Source organism: Sphaeramia orbicularis, chromosome 6 (assembly GCF_902148855.1).
Source record: "Sphaeramia orbicularis chromosome 6, fSphaOr1.1, whole genome shotgun sequence".
Lineage (NCBI taxonomy): Eukaryota > Metazoa > Chordata > Actinopteri > Kurtiformes > Apogonidae > Sphaeramia > Sphaeramia orbicularis.
This window is the reverse complement of record NC_043962.1, coordinates 49,980,927-50,000,737: the sequence shown is the minus strand read 5'-3', so window position 1 is coordinate 50,000,737 and position 19,811 is coordinate 49,980,927. Positions and strand designations below refer to the sequence as shown.

Here is a 19,811-nt window from a genome sequence, read left to right as displayed (position 1 = left end):
TCATCTTGGAGAGGGGCCCCACCTTGTGGCAAGTCCCCTCACTAACAAGGAACAATATGGTATCCTTCTCGGTGGAAGTTCAGTTTAATGTTGTGTGGTTTTATTGTTCAGTGAGTTTGTGTTTTAAGGTTGTTTCTTTGAGGTCTGGGATGGTATGTTGTTTATACACAAATGATGTATTATAAATACTATAAATGTACAGTCACTGAATGTTAACAGACTGAACAATCCCATAAAGAGGAGCAAAGTGGTGGTTCAAATGAAAAAAGAGAAGGCAGACATAGTATATTGGTAGGAAATGCATCATTCTAACAAAGAACATGAAAAACTAGGCCTGTAATGGTGCACAAAATTTTTGGTTCAATATGTTTTCGGTTTTCAAAGCCACGGTTCGTTTTTTTTTTTGGTTCAGGAAGAAAGAAAACCCCTCAAAATGTCTTTAATGCATTTATCAATTTTTGAACATTCTTCTACCAATTTTTGGAGACAATAGAATATAGAAAAACAGGAATAATATAATTCTGCTGCTAGAAATCAAATAGACAATAAAATATTACTAAATGTATTTTAAACATTAGTATTGCTCTTTTCCCTGAAAGGGAGTTTTGAACAAACAACAAAAATCTAATCACATTTCTGTCAGTTCACATTCTGCATTAAAATAACAAAAAAAAAAATTCTACATGAAGTGCAACATTAACAAGACAGCAAACTGGTATTCTGTTGAAACAAACTGAAGATAAACACTGACAAATAAATTAACCTAATTATTATTTATTTTAGGACAGATAAACTGTTTAGGCGACTTTGTGTACTTGTGTGTGTGTGTGTGTGTGTGTGTGTGTGCGTGCAGGGTGCGGTTCGTCAAAAACACGGGGGGGGGGGGGTGTTCTTGTTTTTTTTTTGTTTTTTTTTGTCGGAGGGGAGTTATACGTGGGGGTTTGGTCCATAACTAATGTAATAACTAACGCTGGTGTGAAATGAAAGTGAAACTTTACATCCTTTCAGCTCCTTTACAACTTCCAACTCCTGGGTTCTATTCCTCTATTATACAGCGTGTGTGTGTGTGTGAGTGTGTGTTGAGAGAGAGAGAGAGAGAGAGAGAGACAGAACTAGTGTCAGTGTGTTAGAACTACCGTACTTCATAGGGGCCAAACAACGTCCATCTTATCAGCGTCTCTTTCCTCATTGTTGTCTTTCACCTGAACCTGAACTGATCCAAACAGGACTGTAATGATGATGGAGGGTCTTCAGTCTCTTTCCTTCAGGCTGACATCATATTTGTTGGTTTTTTTTCAACCTTATGGAAGCAGCTATTTCATTTTTCGAGTCGTTGTGCGCTAGTTCCATATATCCGTGTGGAACTTGCGCGGATTTAAAGTTCCGCATCGAACGACGCCTTTTGTTCCTTTTTCTTTTTCTCATCATACTCTGCCGTTTCGATACAGCTGTGTACTGAACCGAACAGGTGTGTACCGAAACGGTTCGGTTCAGTACGTGTACCGTTACAGGCCTATGAAAAACTAAAAAGATGGGTTTTAAACATACATATTCATCACACAGAAGTGTTAAAAAACAGGGAGTGGCTATTTTAATTTCTAATAAAGTTAAATTCGAATTCAAATCTGAAATAAGAGACAAGGAAGGCAGATTCATTTTAGTAAAAGGAAAAATTGACCAAAAGGATGTCACTTTAACATTTATGTGCCCCCTTTAAGCGATGAGTTTCTTCAAAAAAAATATTTGATCTGATTACCACAGAATCTCATGGATGTCTTATTTGTGCAGGGGATTTCGATTTACTGTTAAATCCCTGACTGGATACTACTAACACAGGCAGATAATGCTCCTCTGTAGAGAAACGCGTGAAAAGAATGTTATCAGACTTGGGCCTCATCGATGTGTGGCGATCTGTACATGGATCTGCCGCTGGATTTACTTTTTATCCTGCGCGCCACTCAGTCCACTCTAGATTAGATTATTGTTTCATGTATAATTGGGATCTAAACAGGATAAAAGAATGTAGACTAGGTCAAAGAATTCTTTCTGACTATGGAATTTACTTAAATCTGCACTTGGATGGGAGACAGAGGAAAAAATTATGGAGACTAAACACAGGTATGTTGCCATCATCTTTCTTAAAGATGATGGCAACTGACCTGAGTTTGTATTTACAGGACAATGATAATGGAGAGACAAACCCTAGCATTATATGGGATGCAGCTAAAGCTGTCCTCCAAGGTAAAATACTAGCAAGAGGTGCCACGCTTAAAAAAAAAAAAAAAAAAAAAAAAAAAAAAAGACTAAAGAATTATTACAATTACAGGGAAGATTAAAGGTTTTAGAAGAGACATATTTGATAAACAAAAACCCCACAATAACCAAACACATTAGACAAATCAAACAGGAAATAGATAAGATAGTAGGCGAAGAAGTGGAGAAAAAACATACGCTTCATGAAACAGAGATTTTACGAAGTGGGCCCCAAAGCATCTAAACTGTTGGCATGGCGACTAAAAAAGCAACAAGCTGAAAATACTACATTTAAAATCAGAGATCTGAAAAACAACAAAATTGTTATTGATTTAGACCAAATCCAAAATTCTTTTGAAACCTATTAGAAATCCCTGTATAGTTGGTCTGAATTAGTTAATGAAGATACAATAACAAATTTTCTGAACTCCTTAGATCTCCCCTCAGTTGACAGAGGAGCAAATAACAAACTTATGTCGGCAATAACACATGAAGAAATAGATAAGGCCATTTCTAGTCTAAACACTAATAAGTCACCTGGTACTGATAGGTTCCCACCCGAATGGTACAAGGCAATGACAGAATACCTTCTACCCACTCTAGAAATAAGCTTTAATTACATTTTGAATGGAGGCGCTACACCTCCATCCTGGAAAGAGGCCTTTATATCTGTGATACCTAAGGAGGGAAAGGACAAACCAGACTGTAAAGCATACCGACCAATAAGTGTTTTAAACATGGATTATAAATTATATACAACCATTTTAGTTAAGAGAATGGATGCAGTTATGCCCTCATTGATTGATGAAGACCAAAGTGGTTTTCTAAAAAATAGGCAAACCCAAGATAACATAAGGAGAGTTCTACATATTATTGAACACATTAATAAGAGGAAAATTAATTCGATTATTCTCAGTCTAGATGCTGAAAAAGCCTTCGACTCAGTCTGGTGGGATTTTCTGTATTTAGTGATGAAAAGATGTGGTTTCTGTAGTGGTTTTATAAATTGTATCTAGACATTATATTCTTCCCCTACTGCAAGAATAAAAATAAATGGTAGCCTTACTAATCCCATAAAGTTACAACGCGGCTGCAGGCAGGGGTGTCCTGCAAGTCCCAACCTGTTAAATTTGTTTATTGAACCTCTAGCCCAAGCAATACGCCAGGAAACCGCATTAAAAGGTATACAAATAGGTGGGGAAGAATATATAGTATGCTTATATGCAGACAATGTCCTTATTACAATCAGACCCTAATTCAGGTCTACCGATGTTAATGAAGATGTTGGAAATGTACGGTACATATTCAGGGTATGTTCTAAATGTCCAAAAAACTCAAGTCTTAACATTTAACTTTTATCCTACATGGGAAATAATTTCCAAATTTAATTTTAACTGGTATTCAAAACGCATAAAATATTTAGGAGTGTATTTACCCAAAGATTTGTCACATGTGTATGTTGATAATTATAACCACATCAACAAAGATATAATCAGTGACCTGAACAGTTGGAGCCTGCTCCCCCTTGACTTTGGCAACAGGATACAGACAATCAAGATGAATATCCTGCCTAAACTATTATATCTCTTTTTATCTCTGCCAGTGCCTATTCCTGACAAACAGTTTAGGGAGTGGAATAAACACATTTCAATATTTGTCTGGCTCAAGAAGAGACCAAGAGTTAAATTTTCTACCTTACAGCTGCCGAAGGAGAGGGGAGGTCAGGCTCTACCTTCTTTATGTGACTATTATATCTGTGCCCAGTTGAGGCCACTGGTTTGTTGGTGTAATCTATCTTATTATGCAAAATGGAAAACAACTGAGATGTCTTTGTCTGATGTGCCAATTCAGACTAAACTTGGTCTTATTGATCTTGGGAGTGAAAGTTACTTGACAACTAGTCAGTGGGTCAACCTAGCACTTACAATTTGGAAGTCGGAGGTCAGAAAATTACATCTACAGGGGGAGATTAAAATTCGTAGATGGCCAGTGTATGATCCTGATTTCCTACTGGCCTCACAAGACGCAAGATTTAGAGAATGGGCATTACATGGCCTTACTGCTGAGTGTAAGGCCTATGGAAAGGCTAATTTAATGTCCTTTGACACATGTATAAAGTATGATCTTGAGAGACAAGATTTTTTTAGATACTTACAGTTTCGTGATTATATTGGCAAGAGAATACAATGTAAAAACATCAAAGAACATTCAACATGTATCAACATTTTCACTGATGCTTATGACTCCACAAGTCTCACAAGTCTTATAAGTAAACTTTATCAAGGTGTGACCACACTCAAGATGGACTCAACAACTTACATAAAACAAAAATGGGAAAGAGAAATGAACATTGTAATCACAGAAGACATGTGGACAAAGGCATGGGAAGTACATTTTTCATCAACAAACTCCAACACATGGCGTGACTTTGGTTGGAAAAACCTTATCTGTTTTTTTTATAACACCTAAACAAAAATCCAAATTCAGTACTGTTTCTGCACAATGTTGGAGAGAGTATGGAGAGGCTACTGCAGATTATAGGCACATTTTTTGGTTATGTCCACTTATTCAGCCCTTCTGGTTGGAAGTATCCAAAATAATATTGAAAACACTGGGCTTTACCATCAGCTGCTCTTTTACAGTACTGTATCTTGGTTACTTCCCAGATGAACTGTATTCAGACGATGTTTACCTCCTAAAGATTTTGTTGACATCAGCTAAAAAAGCCATAACAAAATGTTGGCTGCAGAAAGAAACACCCACAATGGAACTTTAATTTCTATCGTAGAAAACATTACAGTTATGGTACGTATGACTTTCACCCAGGAGGAGCTGGGAAAAAAGTGCTGGAGAAAATGGACAATGTTTACAAACTGTGACAGTACTAATTAAAAAAAAAAGGCTTAAGTTGCATGTATGTTTATGCTATAATTGTCATCCCCAGACCTCATTTTCTTTTTCTTGTTCTGTAAAAATTAAAATGCTTATAAATAAAAAGTGTCACAAAAACAAACAAAAAAAAAAACAAACTAAAACCTTGCACAGAAGTGTTACAGCTCTGGAAAAAAATGAGACCTTTGCAAAATGATCACTTTTACTGATTTTACCATTTATAGGTATGTGTTAAGTAAAAAGAACATTTTTGTTTAATTCTCTTAACTACTGGCAACATATGTCCCAAATTTCAAACAAAAATATGGTTATTTAGGGCATGTATTTGCAGAACATGATACATGGTCAAAATGACAAAAAAAATGCAGGTGTTTTCACACCTCAAATAATGCAAAGAAAACCAGTTCATATTAATTTCTAAACAACACAATACTAATGTTGTAACTTGGGAAAAGTTCAAACATCAATATTTGGTTGAATAACCCTGATTTTCAATGACAGCTTTCATGTGTCTTGGCTCTCTACCATTGCTGTTGGGTGACTTTATGCAGCTCCTGTCATAGAAATTCGAGAAACTCAGCAATATTCCATGGCTTGTGACTATCAGTTTTCCTCCAGAAGTTTTCAAAATGGGTTCAGGTCTGGAGATTAGGCTGGCCATGATAGAATCTTCATCTGGTGGTCCATCATCCGCACCTTTATTGACCTAGGTGAGGCAAGGAGCATTGTCCTGATAGAAAAACCAGTCCTCAGAGTTTGGGAACATTGTCAGAGCAGAAGTCAATTAGTTTTCAGCAGTTATTTTTGGGGTGTAAACAATTAATTGACTGTCAATTAACTGTCGATAACAATTTGCTTGATTAAATTATTAATTGTCGGTTAATTGCCCTTTTCCATGGGGGAATTTGTGGTGTCGACAGTAGGTGGTGCCACTGCCCAAACTAGGCTTCATTGCTGAAGCTGAATAATGCTGTGGCTGGGATAGGCGGTCATGGAACCAGATCATGGCGTTGATGAGTTAGAATCGCTTTAGGGACGTCATGGAGCGAAACAGAATGAAGTATATAAACAATATTTAGCTTTTATTCTTATTGACCTTATCGAAAGAGAAATTCAGGTTGACAGGAAAATCGCCACTTATCAATTAATCGTCAATCGATCTATGAGGTCAACTAACTAATGATTAATGGATTAATCGATAATTTGCATCCCTAATTCCAATTACTTTTGCGGTACTAGGCTAATGCACTGTTTTTGCCTATTGTAAGAAGATAATGATAGCCACAGTAGTGGTTTTAATACTTCTCCTTCTTAAATAAGACATGGATCAGGTGTTTATTAAGTAGCTTAAGGTGTTCTTGTGTTGGAATTCAACAGACACAAAAAAAAAGACACAAAAAAAAAAGGAATTCAACAGACAGGAATGGAATGGTTGTCATACATGCTGATTTCAGAGGAAATTGCAGTGGTCTCTTAATTTTTTCCACATATATATACATATATATATATATATACACACACACACACACACACACACATATATATATATATATATATATATATATATATATATATATATATATATATATATATATATATATGTAGTAGTGTATACTATTGTGTATATATGTGGGCCTGTGTGTGATCATAAACAATATGTTGGGTGTAATGGAAAAGGAGGGGCAGGAAAAAACTATGATGTCAGTGTAGACAAAGAGGAGGGAGGACTGCTTCCTTTTTCCTTATCCCAACCCCCTCCTGGTCTGATCAGTGTAGTGGGGAGAGGGAAAAGGCATCAGGAGTAGAGTCTGCTGACGATAACCCAGTTTTACAGCAGAGACGAGTCAGAGAAAGTACCGGAAACAGACCAGATAGAGTGAATTATGTGTTAAAATAGAGACTGAAATTACAATGAATGGAGAAATGATTAATAGACGGTGAAGGGGTGAGACTATGAGAGACCGAAACTAAGAATCAGATCGTGTATAGGAACTAATTGTCATCATTGCTTGTAGGACGTTTGGTGGATCCATTACTTGGAATAGCAGAAGACCCACACAGCTGCCATGTACAGTGGATATGGAGGTATGGAGCAATGTGATAGTGCTAACCTGTGTCATTAACTCAGTAACTGCTTGGTGGGTCGTGTCAACTTGTAGTTGCAGGTGCCTTGTTAAACATTACAGTGGAGGAGTTCATTCTCCACAAAAAGTGACTTGTTTTAAAAGTATCTAATTTGTGGAGGATTACACATCTGTAAAGCATCAAACCAGTTGTGACCATGGGTCAGAACACACTCAAAAATCTTCCAGTTCCTTTCACATTATACCACATTAAACATTCATTTAAACATACACTTTTTTTAACACTACATGGCCAAGTTTCCCCGGTATAGTTCAGTACAGGTTTAGTCATTTTATTTGTCAAAACTAGTACAGTTCCCATCAGTATACAGATTAGTCTTCAGTGTCGAGTCATTAAATTTTGTTGTTACTTGTAGGTATGTATACAGGGTGAGTCAGAAAAAACGCTCTTTCCATTTAAAGAAATTGTACTGCTAAAACTGAAACACTGATTTTTCTTTTGACCATACAGTCATATTGATGTGGTTATTGAGCATGTCTGGTGATGTACTGTAGTCATAGATTTATTGCATTGCGTAAGAGAGAGAAGGTCCATTGTTTATTGGGCACTGAAATACCTGCCAACACAATGTATGCCACAGTGAACAAACTTGAAATTGACAACAATTACAGGAGTCGGGGCTTTGCTTTCACACTCAGGACATAGGCCTACATGACAGTGCCCAGGGAGTTTTCATCATGGCAAGACCACAGCGATTGCAGGTATTATTTCCTCATCGAGTTGTCTGTTTGGGTCAGGAGAGAGAGTGGCCACCTAGATCCCCGGACTTGACCCCCCTTGATTTTTTCTTGTGGGGGTATCTTAAAAACTGTGTGTATCAGACTGTTCCACAAACTCTTCAGGAACTCCGAAATCGCATCACGGCTGAAATCCAAGCCCTACGACGAACACGAATGGCGAGAAGAGCTGTGTTAGAGATGCGACAACGAGCACAGATTTGCATCAATCTGAATGGTAGCCAGGTTGAAGGTCGTGCCGGACGACTTCGTTGAGACAAAACATTTTGATGGTGAGTAAACATGCTGTAATGGTTGACAATTTCAATTTCATTCACGGTGGCATAAACTGTGTTGGCAGATATTTCGGTGCACAATAAACAATGGACATTCCTTCTGTTATGCTATGCCATGAATCAATGATTCAATCGCCAGACATGCTCAATAACCACATCAATATGACTGTATAATCAAAAGAAAAATAAGCATTTCCATTTCAGTGGTACAATTTCTTTAAATGAAAAGAGCATTTTTTCTAACTCACCCTGTACCTGTGTTTTGTTGTAGGCATAGTGACAATTGTGGAGGATCTTATTGGCCATGTGTTCTTCTTTATGTGTAAGTGCATTGTAGGTGTATTTGATCTGTGGAGTCTGTTGCTGTGACAAACAATACAATTTTCTGTTGTGCGTTTAAAGTTTTTCCCTATATGTGGACTATACATTAAATGACTGTTAAAATTAAATGATATCAACGCTGCAGACAAACCTCCACTGTCAGGATAAAATCCATTGGGTTTTGCTAGATCTGACCCATGCTTCCATCATCTGGATCTTTTAATCTGAGGTAGTCATAAAATTTAGCCCAAGCTATCTTAAGTCGTTTTTTTTTTTTTTTTCTCATATCTTGACTTTCCTATAACATAAAAGCTGTTTATTATTGTAAACACTGGTCTTACCTCATGAAAATTTCTCAACCAATATATGTGCCAGCTCAGGAACAAATAAGACATAGCCAATCATAGTAATATAATATATGTAATATATAATATATAATATATAAAATCCCTGATTGTTTTTTTATCCTCAAATATTTCATGTTAACAGAAATCTGAAGAGTATAAGGCTGTTGTAAATGCATGTGTCAGGATGGGGCCCTATAGCATGATGGCTGAAACTTGCTAAGCTATTGCCTTTGCTAACTTGGTGGCACAATGAAATACAAACTTAATGAAATTAAGCCCAACAAAATATTTAAATAGTTTGACAGTGTTTTTGGTGTGACCTCATGGGGGAAAATGTTATATGTAATAAACAGAAGATTCAAAAGAATGAGCTGCTAGAAACCAAAGCCTCAATTTAGTCCTAAATTCCTATGAAATGAAGAACAATTAACAAAAGAACCAACACTGCATAGAAAGTCAGATAAATTATGGTTCTTATGGACCGCGGTTTTTCGGATTTGCAATTGATTTTGTGTTGGTGCTTTACTGCTTTACAGGCCACTGAGTGTGTCTGCCGCACCTGGAAGTTAATGTCCACTCGTTGTGCCTCCTCAACAGTGATTGAGGGGGGTTTGGCTTTGGCTTTATAACTCATGAAGGTTTAAGACGCTCCACTGTCACATCTCATCTGTGCAGTAACTACACAGAGTAGATGCAGCCACGGCTTGTGCCTCTCTCTCTCTCTCTCTCTCTCTCTCTCTCTCTCTCTCTCTCTCTCTCTCTCTCTCTCTCTCTCTCTCTCTGTCTCTCTTTGTCTCTCTCTCTCTCTCTGTCTCTCTCTCCCTGTCACTCTCTCTCACTCTCTCAACATGCATGTGAGCATGCAGCATGGGGAAGCTCTGCCCCTCAGTGAGAGACAGCAGACAGAGAAGTGGGTTTAGACTCAACACACATACAATACCGTGACACAATATTACAAGGAAATGCAGACGATATATAGCCGTGGCATTTTTATAATGCCATTTTCTTTTACATCTTTATGCAGAAGAGGAATTTATTTTTAAAAAATAAAAAGGGCACTTTTTTCAATGAGGCAAAAAGGGCAGGGTCTCAAGCACCCTTTGGGCCCTATGTGTGCATGTGCCTGTTTTATACTACTGTATACAAGTAGTCAAGGAACAAGATAGGGTTACATTATTCAGTACAGAAAGTGTTATTTTATTCAGTAAGGTAATATAATTTGGTTTTACTGCGAAATTCAGTATTTGTTGACAAGCAAAATAAGAATATAATTTTGGGAGGAAAAAAAAAAAAACAGTTCTCTTTACGCACAAAACACATACACAAACCGAACCAAAATTGTAGCCCATAAACTGCAGTACAGATCGTACCATGGGCTACCTGTACCATTGCACCCCTAGTAGGTGCACTGTATATTTTCCTGTTTTTTTGTCCTTTTCCAATCACACCCATGTTTTCAAGCGGAAGTTAATGTTCCTTGATCCTGACTAAAACTTTCTATGAACACCAGGTGTTATCCAAAATGTCATTGATTGTAATTGATTCTTTGTTATGTATGTACATAGACAACTAATCATCTAAAGCTGATTTACAGGTCCAGTGTGTAAGATTTTGAGGTGTGTAAACAAATGTAGTTGCAGGAGTGGAAATTCATGTTTAATATATTTTCATGAGTTTATAATGACCTGAAAATAAGAATTGTACTTTTGGTTTCCATAGAATGTGCTGCTTAGATAAACCCTTTGGATTAGTCCTGTGACTCAACTGTTTTCCTGACCTTGCCTACCCAGCAGGATATTATCCCCTCCTCCATTTCCTTCTGCTGAAGTCAGTTTGATGAGGAAGGGGAATGTATTGACTGTAATTTAGTAAGTGGGCTTTAGACAGAGAAAGCTGCACAACAAACAATACTGTAAAGGGTGGAAACTATTATGAGCTAATACATTATAACTAGCATGTTGACCTGTGGGAATCCATGGGTTCTATAAGCAGTAGAGTTGATAAAATGGGGAGCTGAGCTAAATTTACTGGTGTAACACACAGATTAGAAAAAAATACAATGGCCCTCATTTAGTTTTGTATTGAAATAAAAAGTAACAGGAAATAATGCATTCATAGTTACCATTATAGGCTACACGAGGGCTGTTCAATAAGTTCATGGCCTCACCCAGAACAGAACAACACAGACTGATAATTTATATTTAATTTTTCAACATAATCTCCATTTACAGCAATGCACTTGGTCCATCGATGTTCAAGCATCACTATCCCATCACGAAAGAATGTAACATCCTGTATTATAACAACCAGTATTTCTGGGTGAGGCCATGAACTTATTGAACAGCCTCGTATGTCTTTGAAAGGGCTATAGATCATTATAACTTCATCACATTCACATGATTTGAAAACTTGGCTAAGCTTACTGGTGTAAAACACAGATTAGGAAGAAATAGAATGGTTCTCATTTTGTTTTGTATTGACATTGACGCAGACCATAGTCTTTTACACAGGACCGAACATGACATTTTATAGTGGATCTATTGCTGTCCTGTGTCTGAAGCAGCTGAATTGCGGTCTGTGTGATCAGGGGGCGTAAACAAGCCGGGTCTGACTGAGACCAGCGAAGTGGAACTGGGCCACAGTAAGAACCAGACCAACCTTGGTAGTGTGTGATCACAGTCAGACCCGGGCCTCACATCATGTCCTGGTGGTTCCGTTGATCCAGATACAGCCAACCCCCGCTCCCCATTTGCAGCTGTGAATGGACTTGTTCGTGGGCTGCCTGTAAGCCCATTGTAATTTTAAAAACAACTAATAACTCAAAAAGTATTGGTCGTATCGATAAGCTGTTTTCGCCTGTCTGATCCGGTCATATGGCTGTAGGCGCCAATATTAATATCGATATGTGGGGACTACGAGAGTATATGCGGCGGGAGTAAATGCAGCGTTCCTGTTTTGAACTTCATTTCTGGCCATGCAGCATGGTACTGAGCTAAGACAACTGGATTCCAAAATGATAAATATCTCAGAAAATATTGGTCCTATCAACTTACCAAGATATTTACTGTGGAAATGTGACTATTCCTCAACTGTAAGTACCAAATTGGCCACATAAAAACATCTCAATTTGTCAGAATCGTGCCAACGCACTCATACACACAGATTCTCTGAGCCCTTCCAGTATTATGATATAGATAATAATATTACTGATCCCAGAGAAGCCATTTCCATGTTTTTAAGATGTGGCATCACATTAGCCAATTAGAAATCATTGTGGCTAAGACAAAACAACTGATCAGAAAGATCTCTATTGGAAGACTCAGATGTGTCAGTGGTAGCCACCATGTTTTAGAACTGGTTTCTGAAATATTATTTGACCTTTTAGCTTGGCTTGAATATTTGACCTGTAGATCTCAACCTGAGAATAGGATTATGCAAGTAAAATAGTTAGTTAACCTGAAACATCCCTGAGCCACCTTTGTACAGAAATGACAAAGATGTGTATTCTGTTGGATAGTTCCCTATTTTGGGACAGTTTGAACCTTCGACCTCAGGGAGGTGCTTTAGTTTTCTATTCTTTCTTCTATTCTTTTGATATGTGATGTAACATGCATAATTTTGTGTTTGATTAACTGCTGGATATTTCCTTGTATTCTATTGTTTTTAGACAGTTTCACATCTGCGGACAAAAAAGATCTGTTCTATTAATTAATTGATTAGATAAGCAATCAGAACAGATTGACATCAGCTCCTCAGTAACTCAGTGCAGCACATGCATAATTGGTAACTTATTACCTTATACAGGCTTGTCTGTAGATATTAGCATACTGCAAACACTTTCACAAAAGGTTTCACTGTGCAGTATTTTATTTAGCACTGCCACAGTCCTGTAATCAACAAAAATATTGTGGCCTTTAACATCTATGCCCTGCTAGTAATCAGATTCCCGGTAGGCATAATATTCTGGAAGAGATGTAAGCCACTGATACCAAGACAAAGAAGCTCCTTATAATGCAAGTCCAGCAGCCTGAGGCTGTACATGAAGTGAAAGAGACACAAGACAGATGAAATTCGATTCAACGATTACCCTTTTTTAAATATCATCCTAATTAAATAATCCAATTATGATTTAAAATCGATTAATCGTGCAGCCCTGTCCTGAACATAAGAGCAATAGAGGCTGGGGTCTGCCACACCAGATAAGACCCCAGGTGCAGGTCTACTACACCAGACAAGACCCCAGGTGTAGGTCTACCACATCAGACAGAACCCCAGGTGCAGGCTTCACAGAGAAGCCCCTGAGACAGTGCAGGACATGATGGCAGAGTGTAAGATGGTGCAGGACAGGCATAGATGGAGTGGCAGGGCAACCATTTGATATCATATGGCTTCAACAAACACAGTACGGAAACGTGTTTGCTGCTGCTGCCAGAAGGCTGCACGAACCTCCGTTTCCCACAATGCACGTCGCAATAAAATTCCGAAGATGTCTGAGTGACCGACTGGCTCTGTTCGTAAACAAATGGTTTGTTTATGGTGGAGTTCACTTCGAAATTGTTCACCGTGAGGAAAGAGATTTAGGTGAGTAATCACAGAAAGACTTAGGGATTCGTGACACTTAGGCTGTGACTGGGGTTTTATAGATTTGATGAAAAATTGGTGTCAAAAGTCTCCTGCAGCTTTAACAAGTAGACAATATCAGTAACTTTGCAGTTCATATTTACCTCTGCCAGGAGGTATTGTGATCACTTTGCTTTGTGTGCGTGTTTGTTTGTTTGTTTGTTAGTAAGATAACTCAAAAAGTTATTGACGGATTTTCATGAAATTTTCTGGAAATGTTGATACTGGCACAAGGAAGAAATGACTCAATTTTGGTGGTGAATGGGGGGGGGGGGGGGGCAGATCTGTCTTGGTGGAGATCTGCACTCTCTGAGTGCTTTTCTTGTTAATGTTTATATTCAGCTTATCCTACTGAGTTGGGTTTGTTTCTCATTGCAGCTGCAGCTCTTGTCATTTCAGGGTCTACTGTTTTAGTCTGGCTTTGTATGATAATAAAGCACTTCATGTCTGTCCCAAAATTAACAAGTGTTCAGAGAACGCAAACCTCCGCTAAGCACCCAGAACGGTGTGCATGTGTGGATCAACTATATCTTTTTAAATTAAGCTGTTTCAAGGTTTTTCCATACAGCAGAAAAAGTTGAAGCTTGGCACCAGTCATGTGTATGTCAAATTATATTAAATTCCAATCAATATTTGTTGAGTTATAATGAAAAATGTGTCATAAATGGGATTTTCAATGTTGAATTGAAATGTCCACAGAGTCCACATTCCACAGTGGACGTGGACAATTTTGAGCCAGATACAAGATATTGCTGTAAGCTATGGGTGTGTCAAATTGGAGGCTAATTGGAGTCGTTATGAATTTTTTTATGAATTTTCAAAAATTGCTCAATGATGAGAGATAGGAAAATTTGAGATTTGGTGACCTTGCTGTGACCTTGAACTTTGGCCTACTTGGCCCAAAATTTAATGGGTTCGTCTCAGGGCCTAGGCCTATCTGAGGGTAAAATTTGGTAAAGATGATTGTAATAGTTTTCCTGTAAAGTTGCTAACAAACAAACAAACAAACAAACACGCAAACAAAGACAAACAATATTGCAAGTGATCACAATACCTCCTGGCGGCGGTAATTAGCATCATTAGCAACATGGCTAAGTACGAATGAAACCATGGCGCAGTAAAATAGACTATGTAGTGCGGTATACATTTTATAATTTATAAGGAACACTGGATCATTTCAAGGTAAAGAATGCAATGACTATTATTCAGGTCATGAAAACATAATTACGTTTTTGAATTTCTCTTGAATCTCCTTTTACTCTGAAAAAAAGCAACAACAAAACAAAACAAAACAAAAACAACAAATCAGTGTTTTTGCAGAGCTGTGATAGTTCAAAATATGCATAAAACATGGAAACAGCTTGTCTGTGGGAGGACAAGATGGCAGGTTGGATTTCCTGTATTTCCCCCCTGTGTCAGCTGTGTATGTGTTTTTGAATTCATTACATCATTTTTCCAGAATGGTCTTGGGGGTAGGCCAGGGAGCTTTAAACATCATGTGTGGTGTCCTACCGCAGAGCCTGTTTCTGTGACAGCGTCAATAGGACAAAAGATGCTGTGACCAGAATCAGCTGTTGTTGGCGGCAGGACTGGGCCACTGTTCTGATCACACAGTGAATACAAAACAGCAGCATCAGTGTAATGGCGTCACAGCAGACTAATACACAACAGGGTGGTCCAGGTATAAACACAACTGATTTACTACATTGATTCTTACAATGGATGGACTAATAATAGTTGCCGTGTAGACAGGAGTCAGGATGGTGACGGTGAAACAGAGACGTGTCAACTCCCGCTGCCCTGTCTCAGCTGGTTCACCTGTACAGACATGGAGATCTGTAAAGGTTAGTACAAAGTTTACAGTACACCGTACAGGAAACAGTTACATTGAATACTACTGTTCATCTTGGTTTCATTGTGACAAACCCCCTCTTTCAAGTATAATGTCTAAACCATATTGGTGTGTTTGTCCTTTTATCTAATTGTTTTGAAGTGTCTTGGTCTCATCCTGGTCTTTGGTTGAATGCAGCTGTTCAGGTCTTGGATCTGTGCTGACTTTAGGTGGGGTTCAGTGCCTTTGTTTGAAAAGGCATAAACAGTATTATTAGCAAATTAGTTACTGTGTTCTACATGTCTGACAGTAGTCAGGTGGATGAGGTTACACAATTTCATCACAATATTCTTTTCATACTTTTCAACACAGAGTTACTAACTGTATGTTAACCAACACCAATGGTGGTATCATAAAGCCTAAAGAAGCTGAATCACTGACCCACATTTACACCTTACACTTCTGTATTTGTTCCATGATGTATTAATTCATTCCCAATAGTCTATTCTCTTTATCTAGTAGCTATTCTCTAGGTCAATGCTCCTTGTAGTGAATATGAGTGTTTGTCCAATTAGATTTTACTATCATGTGTAGCTGAGTTTAAAGAAAGCTGTCTTAACCAATCATATTTTGTATCGGCCACATGGGGGCACTCTAGCAGGTGTACAGTAATGTGGGCATTGTCATTCAATTGATTGGATGGTCAAAGAGCGACTAGTCAGGGCAAGTTTCACTACAAACCCCATTTGTAATGACTCATAAGCTAAAGTGTACTGGTTTAGATTTTTAGTGTTTTTTCCCAACACACAATGACTGGCAGGAGAAAAAAAGGATTTGGTCATAGACATAGTAAAAGAGTTAGCAGTAGTTTTGGTGTTTTTATTATTTATTATTCATTTTTTATTTTTTTTAGTTTATTAATATTTTTATAAGGAATGTTAATGATTCTGTTTGAGATGTTGTACATGGTTGTAGTGAAGGGAGACCTGCTGAGTTATATTAAGTGGGTTTTTTGCTTTAGTAATGGTGTTGTCAGTACGTGAAAATGGTGTGATGCAATTGTCTGCTATATTGTGTTTTTAGCTCACGGGCCGATTTGTCTTTGTCATCGTTGTCGTCAATGTTGTCGTCGATGTTGTTGTTGAGGTTGTTGTCTTAGTTAGCAATTTCTTATGAAACTATTGGTCGGAATCCTTTCAAATTATGTATGTAGTTTCTTTTGGACGATGTCTACAAAGTTTGTTCACAGTTTTGAGAAATTTAGATTTTTGATGAATTTTTGAAATATTACAAATTTGCCTTTACTTATAATGGATCATAACAAAACTGTTAGAGATATCAGTGTAGTTATTATTGAGCACTGATAGGAAGTCATATAGACTGTCATTTAATTTGCTGAGTTATCCTACAGTGAAAATACCACCCACTTCTACTGGGAGACTGATCTCCTGCATCAGGACCACAGGATTCTTAACAGCGGCCGAACCTGACAACCTCACTAATTTGTTATTAATTCTTGATAGAACATGCCGGTGAGATGCAGGGTCATTGGTCCTATTTTTTGGTATTGTATTGATGATATAGTATTGATATCAAAAGGTAGATTCAGTCATATAGAACCCTTGAAGGCCTTGTGGTGAATACACAGGCCAACACTGATGATGTATGAATGATATATCATCATGACAGGAGATGATTCTTCAATGTCTGTGGTTAAAAGAGCTGATGATTGAGAGTTCAGTTCTCTGGTCCCTACAGATATGCACCACAGTTTAACAGACTTGCTGTCACAAGTTTTTCTTTTTGTTTTTAATACTTGTTTTATGAAAGTAAGTTAGTATTAGTTCTGTTCTAGATTGTAAACCATTTTCCTTTTTTTTTTTTTTTAATAGTGTGAACATTTCAGATTATTAAAGTTATTTCTTTAATGCAGATCATGTTTCTCTACTTCATGCAGGCATCACTACAGTTCAACCAGCCCATTTCTGCATAGAAAAATAAAAATGTGCTTACTTTGAATACAGAGGAGTGAGTAATGAGCAGTGTTGTGTGTAACAAGTTACAAAATAATGCGTTACTGTAATGTAACTACTTTTTTCAGGTAAAAGGTAGTGTAACACATTACAACTGAAAATTTGGCAGCAAAACATAGTTACTTTTTCAGTTCCACACATTACTTTTCTAGGGACAGATTTGACAAGTGTCACATACAATTTTTACCCTCAAATTTTTTTTACCCCCTAAGAATTATGCGCATGCTCCAAACATTCGGGCATGCGCAAATGCATTCTTTTCTATGTAAACATCCAGTAGTCATCCGGTAGTGAAACAGCTCCGCCTGAGCAATAGTCACAAGCTCTCATTTCACCTCGTTTCACCAGGTAACTAAACAAGAGTTGGACAAGCCCTTATGTAGTTTGTATTCACCTATATGCCCATAAGATGTTTAGAGGCTATGTTATTTCCTATTGTTTGATAGGGCTTAGTGGTGGTATTGAAGCCTACAGTAGTCCAGTGTTTTCTTGTCAAGTGCTCTGTTTGTGGGATTTTTTAAAACAAAGAGCACAAAAGAAATACCTGTTATGTCCTCCATAGCAGAACTTTATGTAGCTCTACACATTTAGGAACAGGTATGTGGTTCTGCCCAAAGTCCAGCAACATAAAATTAATGTAAAAGTTAACGAGTAACGTGAAAAAGTTATTTTCCATAGAAGGTAACTAAGTAAAGAAATGGATTACTTTTTAAGAAGTAATGAGTAATGAGTAAAGGTTACTTTTTAAAATTAACTTCCCCAACAATGGTAATGAGTAACCCCTGTGAAGATTTCTCAGAGAATCAGATGTAAGTGGTTGAACATGAAGTGATTTTGAGACAGATCTTCCATGTTGTCCATTGTCTCTGCATCTGTCACATGATTTCTATCTTTATCAGTCGCTTTATCTGTGAGAGCACTTGTACTGGTTAAGTCAATAAATAGTTCACCACATTCCCAGAGCACATACCACACACTCTACACTAACAAACCACATATTTGCTTATTTTGAAAGGCCTAGTTTCAACTGTGGACCTAGATGTGTGTCACTTCAGGTTTAGCTGATCTCCTGCAGCAGTGACCTGGTCTTAGCCTGAGGACTGCAGCTCTCATGACTATCTCTCTTTGTTAAATTTCCTCTCAAGAGAGATAGTTGCATCTGACTTCCTGTATGATTGTGCAATTTCCTGTTTTGTGGGAGAGGGATGTGAGTTTCACAGTCAAAGGCATTTCTCCTATCCACAGAAACAGGATATGGGACACTGGATCGGCCACATTATGAAAACACTGCTTTAGCTGAAAAACAGAACCCGCAAAGAAAATACATCTGCAAGTCACCAGTGGTAGGCCATCAAGGCCAGCAAGGCCTTCTCTGCTGGCCTTACCATCATCAGAAACAGTGACCTACATTTATAACCTAAATTGTATTAATTTATTCCCAGTAGATTATTCTCATCATTTCTTAGCATTTCTTTTTGCTGCACTGCTTCTAGTACATGTATGTGGATGCAAGCTATTTCATCCACTCTGATTTCAGTCTCTATGGGCCTGATTTACTAAGATCGCAAATAACGGGTGCAAATGTGATTGCTCGTGCTAAAAAATGTACATGCTATTGATTTGCATGTCACGGGTGATTAACTAAGACTGCCTGCGCAAATGACAACAGGCACAAAGTCTTGGAGACCGCCCTATTTAAATGAGGATTTTGCGTGCAGTACTGTTTGTTGTCATGGAGACAGTACGCAGTAAAAACTGTTCTGGGATACACCAGCACTCATGAAAATGAAGTTGCTCTTTTTCCACACTGAGGAGTGGATAGGTATTTCTCTGTTATTGTTTATCAGTGGTGAAGTGTGTTAGTGAAATAAATGGTTTCTCTCTGTATGTCGCTTTGTATGGTGAATGAAAACTTTTAAGCCCATACATAAACCAATATATACAGTATGTGGAATAACACTTTATCATATACCTTCAAGACATCAGCAAACCATCACTTTTGTCATTTGTTTTCCAATTAATTTTATTAAAATACGTAACATTTAGCACATTTAATCTCTGACGCAGATAATTTCTAAAAAAAAAAAATTATATAGCAGTGTATATGTTAAGTGTCTCTCTGCTCCTCTCTTTCTCTTTGTGCTTTAACTAAAAGGCAAATAACCAACAATGTGTTTATATCTAGTAAGAAATATAAACTGATACATTTATCCAACTTAAAACATCATTGTAATGGAATATTTGGTTGCTGTGAGAAATAAGGTTGCACAAGTTGATCTTACACTCTTACCTGAATCTGTCTCTTTTTTTTTTTTTAGAAAAAAACAATCATATGTCCATGATGAGAATGGTTGTCT

General features: G+C 37.6%; 1 protein-coding gene across 3 annotated transcripts in view; it reads left to right on the top strand.

Moving 5' to 3' along the window:
- Positions 1-19,811, top strand: part of LOC115420819 (rho family-interacting cell polarization regulator 1-like) — a 186,691-nt gene that overhangs the window by 38,774 nt on the left and 128,106 nt on the right. Inside the window, exon 2 of one of the 3 annotated variants that reach the window (XM_030136364.1) lies at positions 7,161-7,230. The exons of 1 other annotated variant lie outside the window; for it this stretch is intronic. In XM_030136364.1, the coding sequence (XP_029992224.1) occupies positions 7,212-7,230 (19 nt within the window). In that variant the 5' untranslated portion in view covers positions 7,161-7,211. Of the gene's footprint in view, positions 1-6,942; positions 7,231-19,811 lie in introns of those variants that run through there. One more of the 3 variants, XM_030136363.1, reaches the window with a different exon arrangement.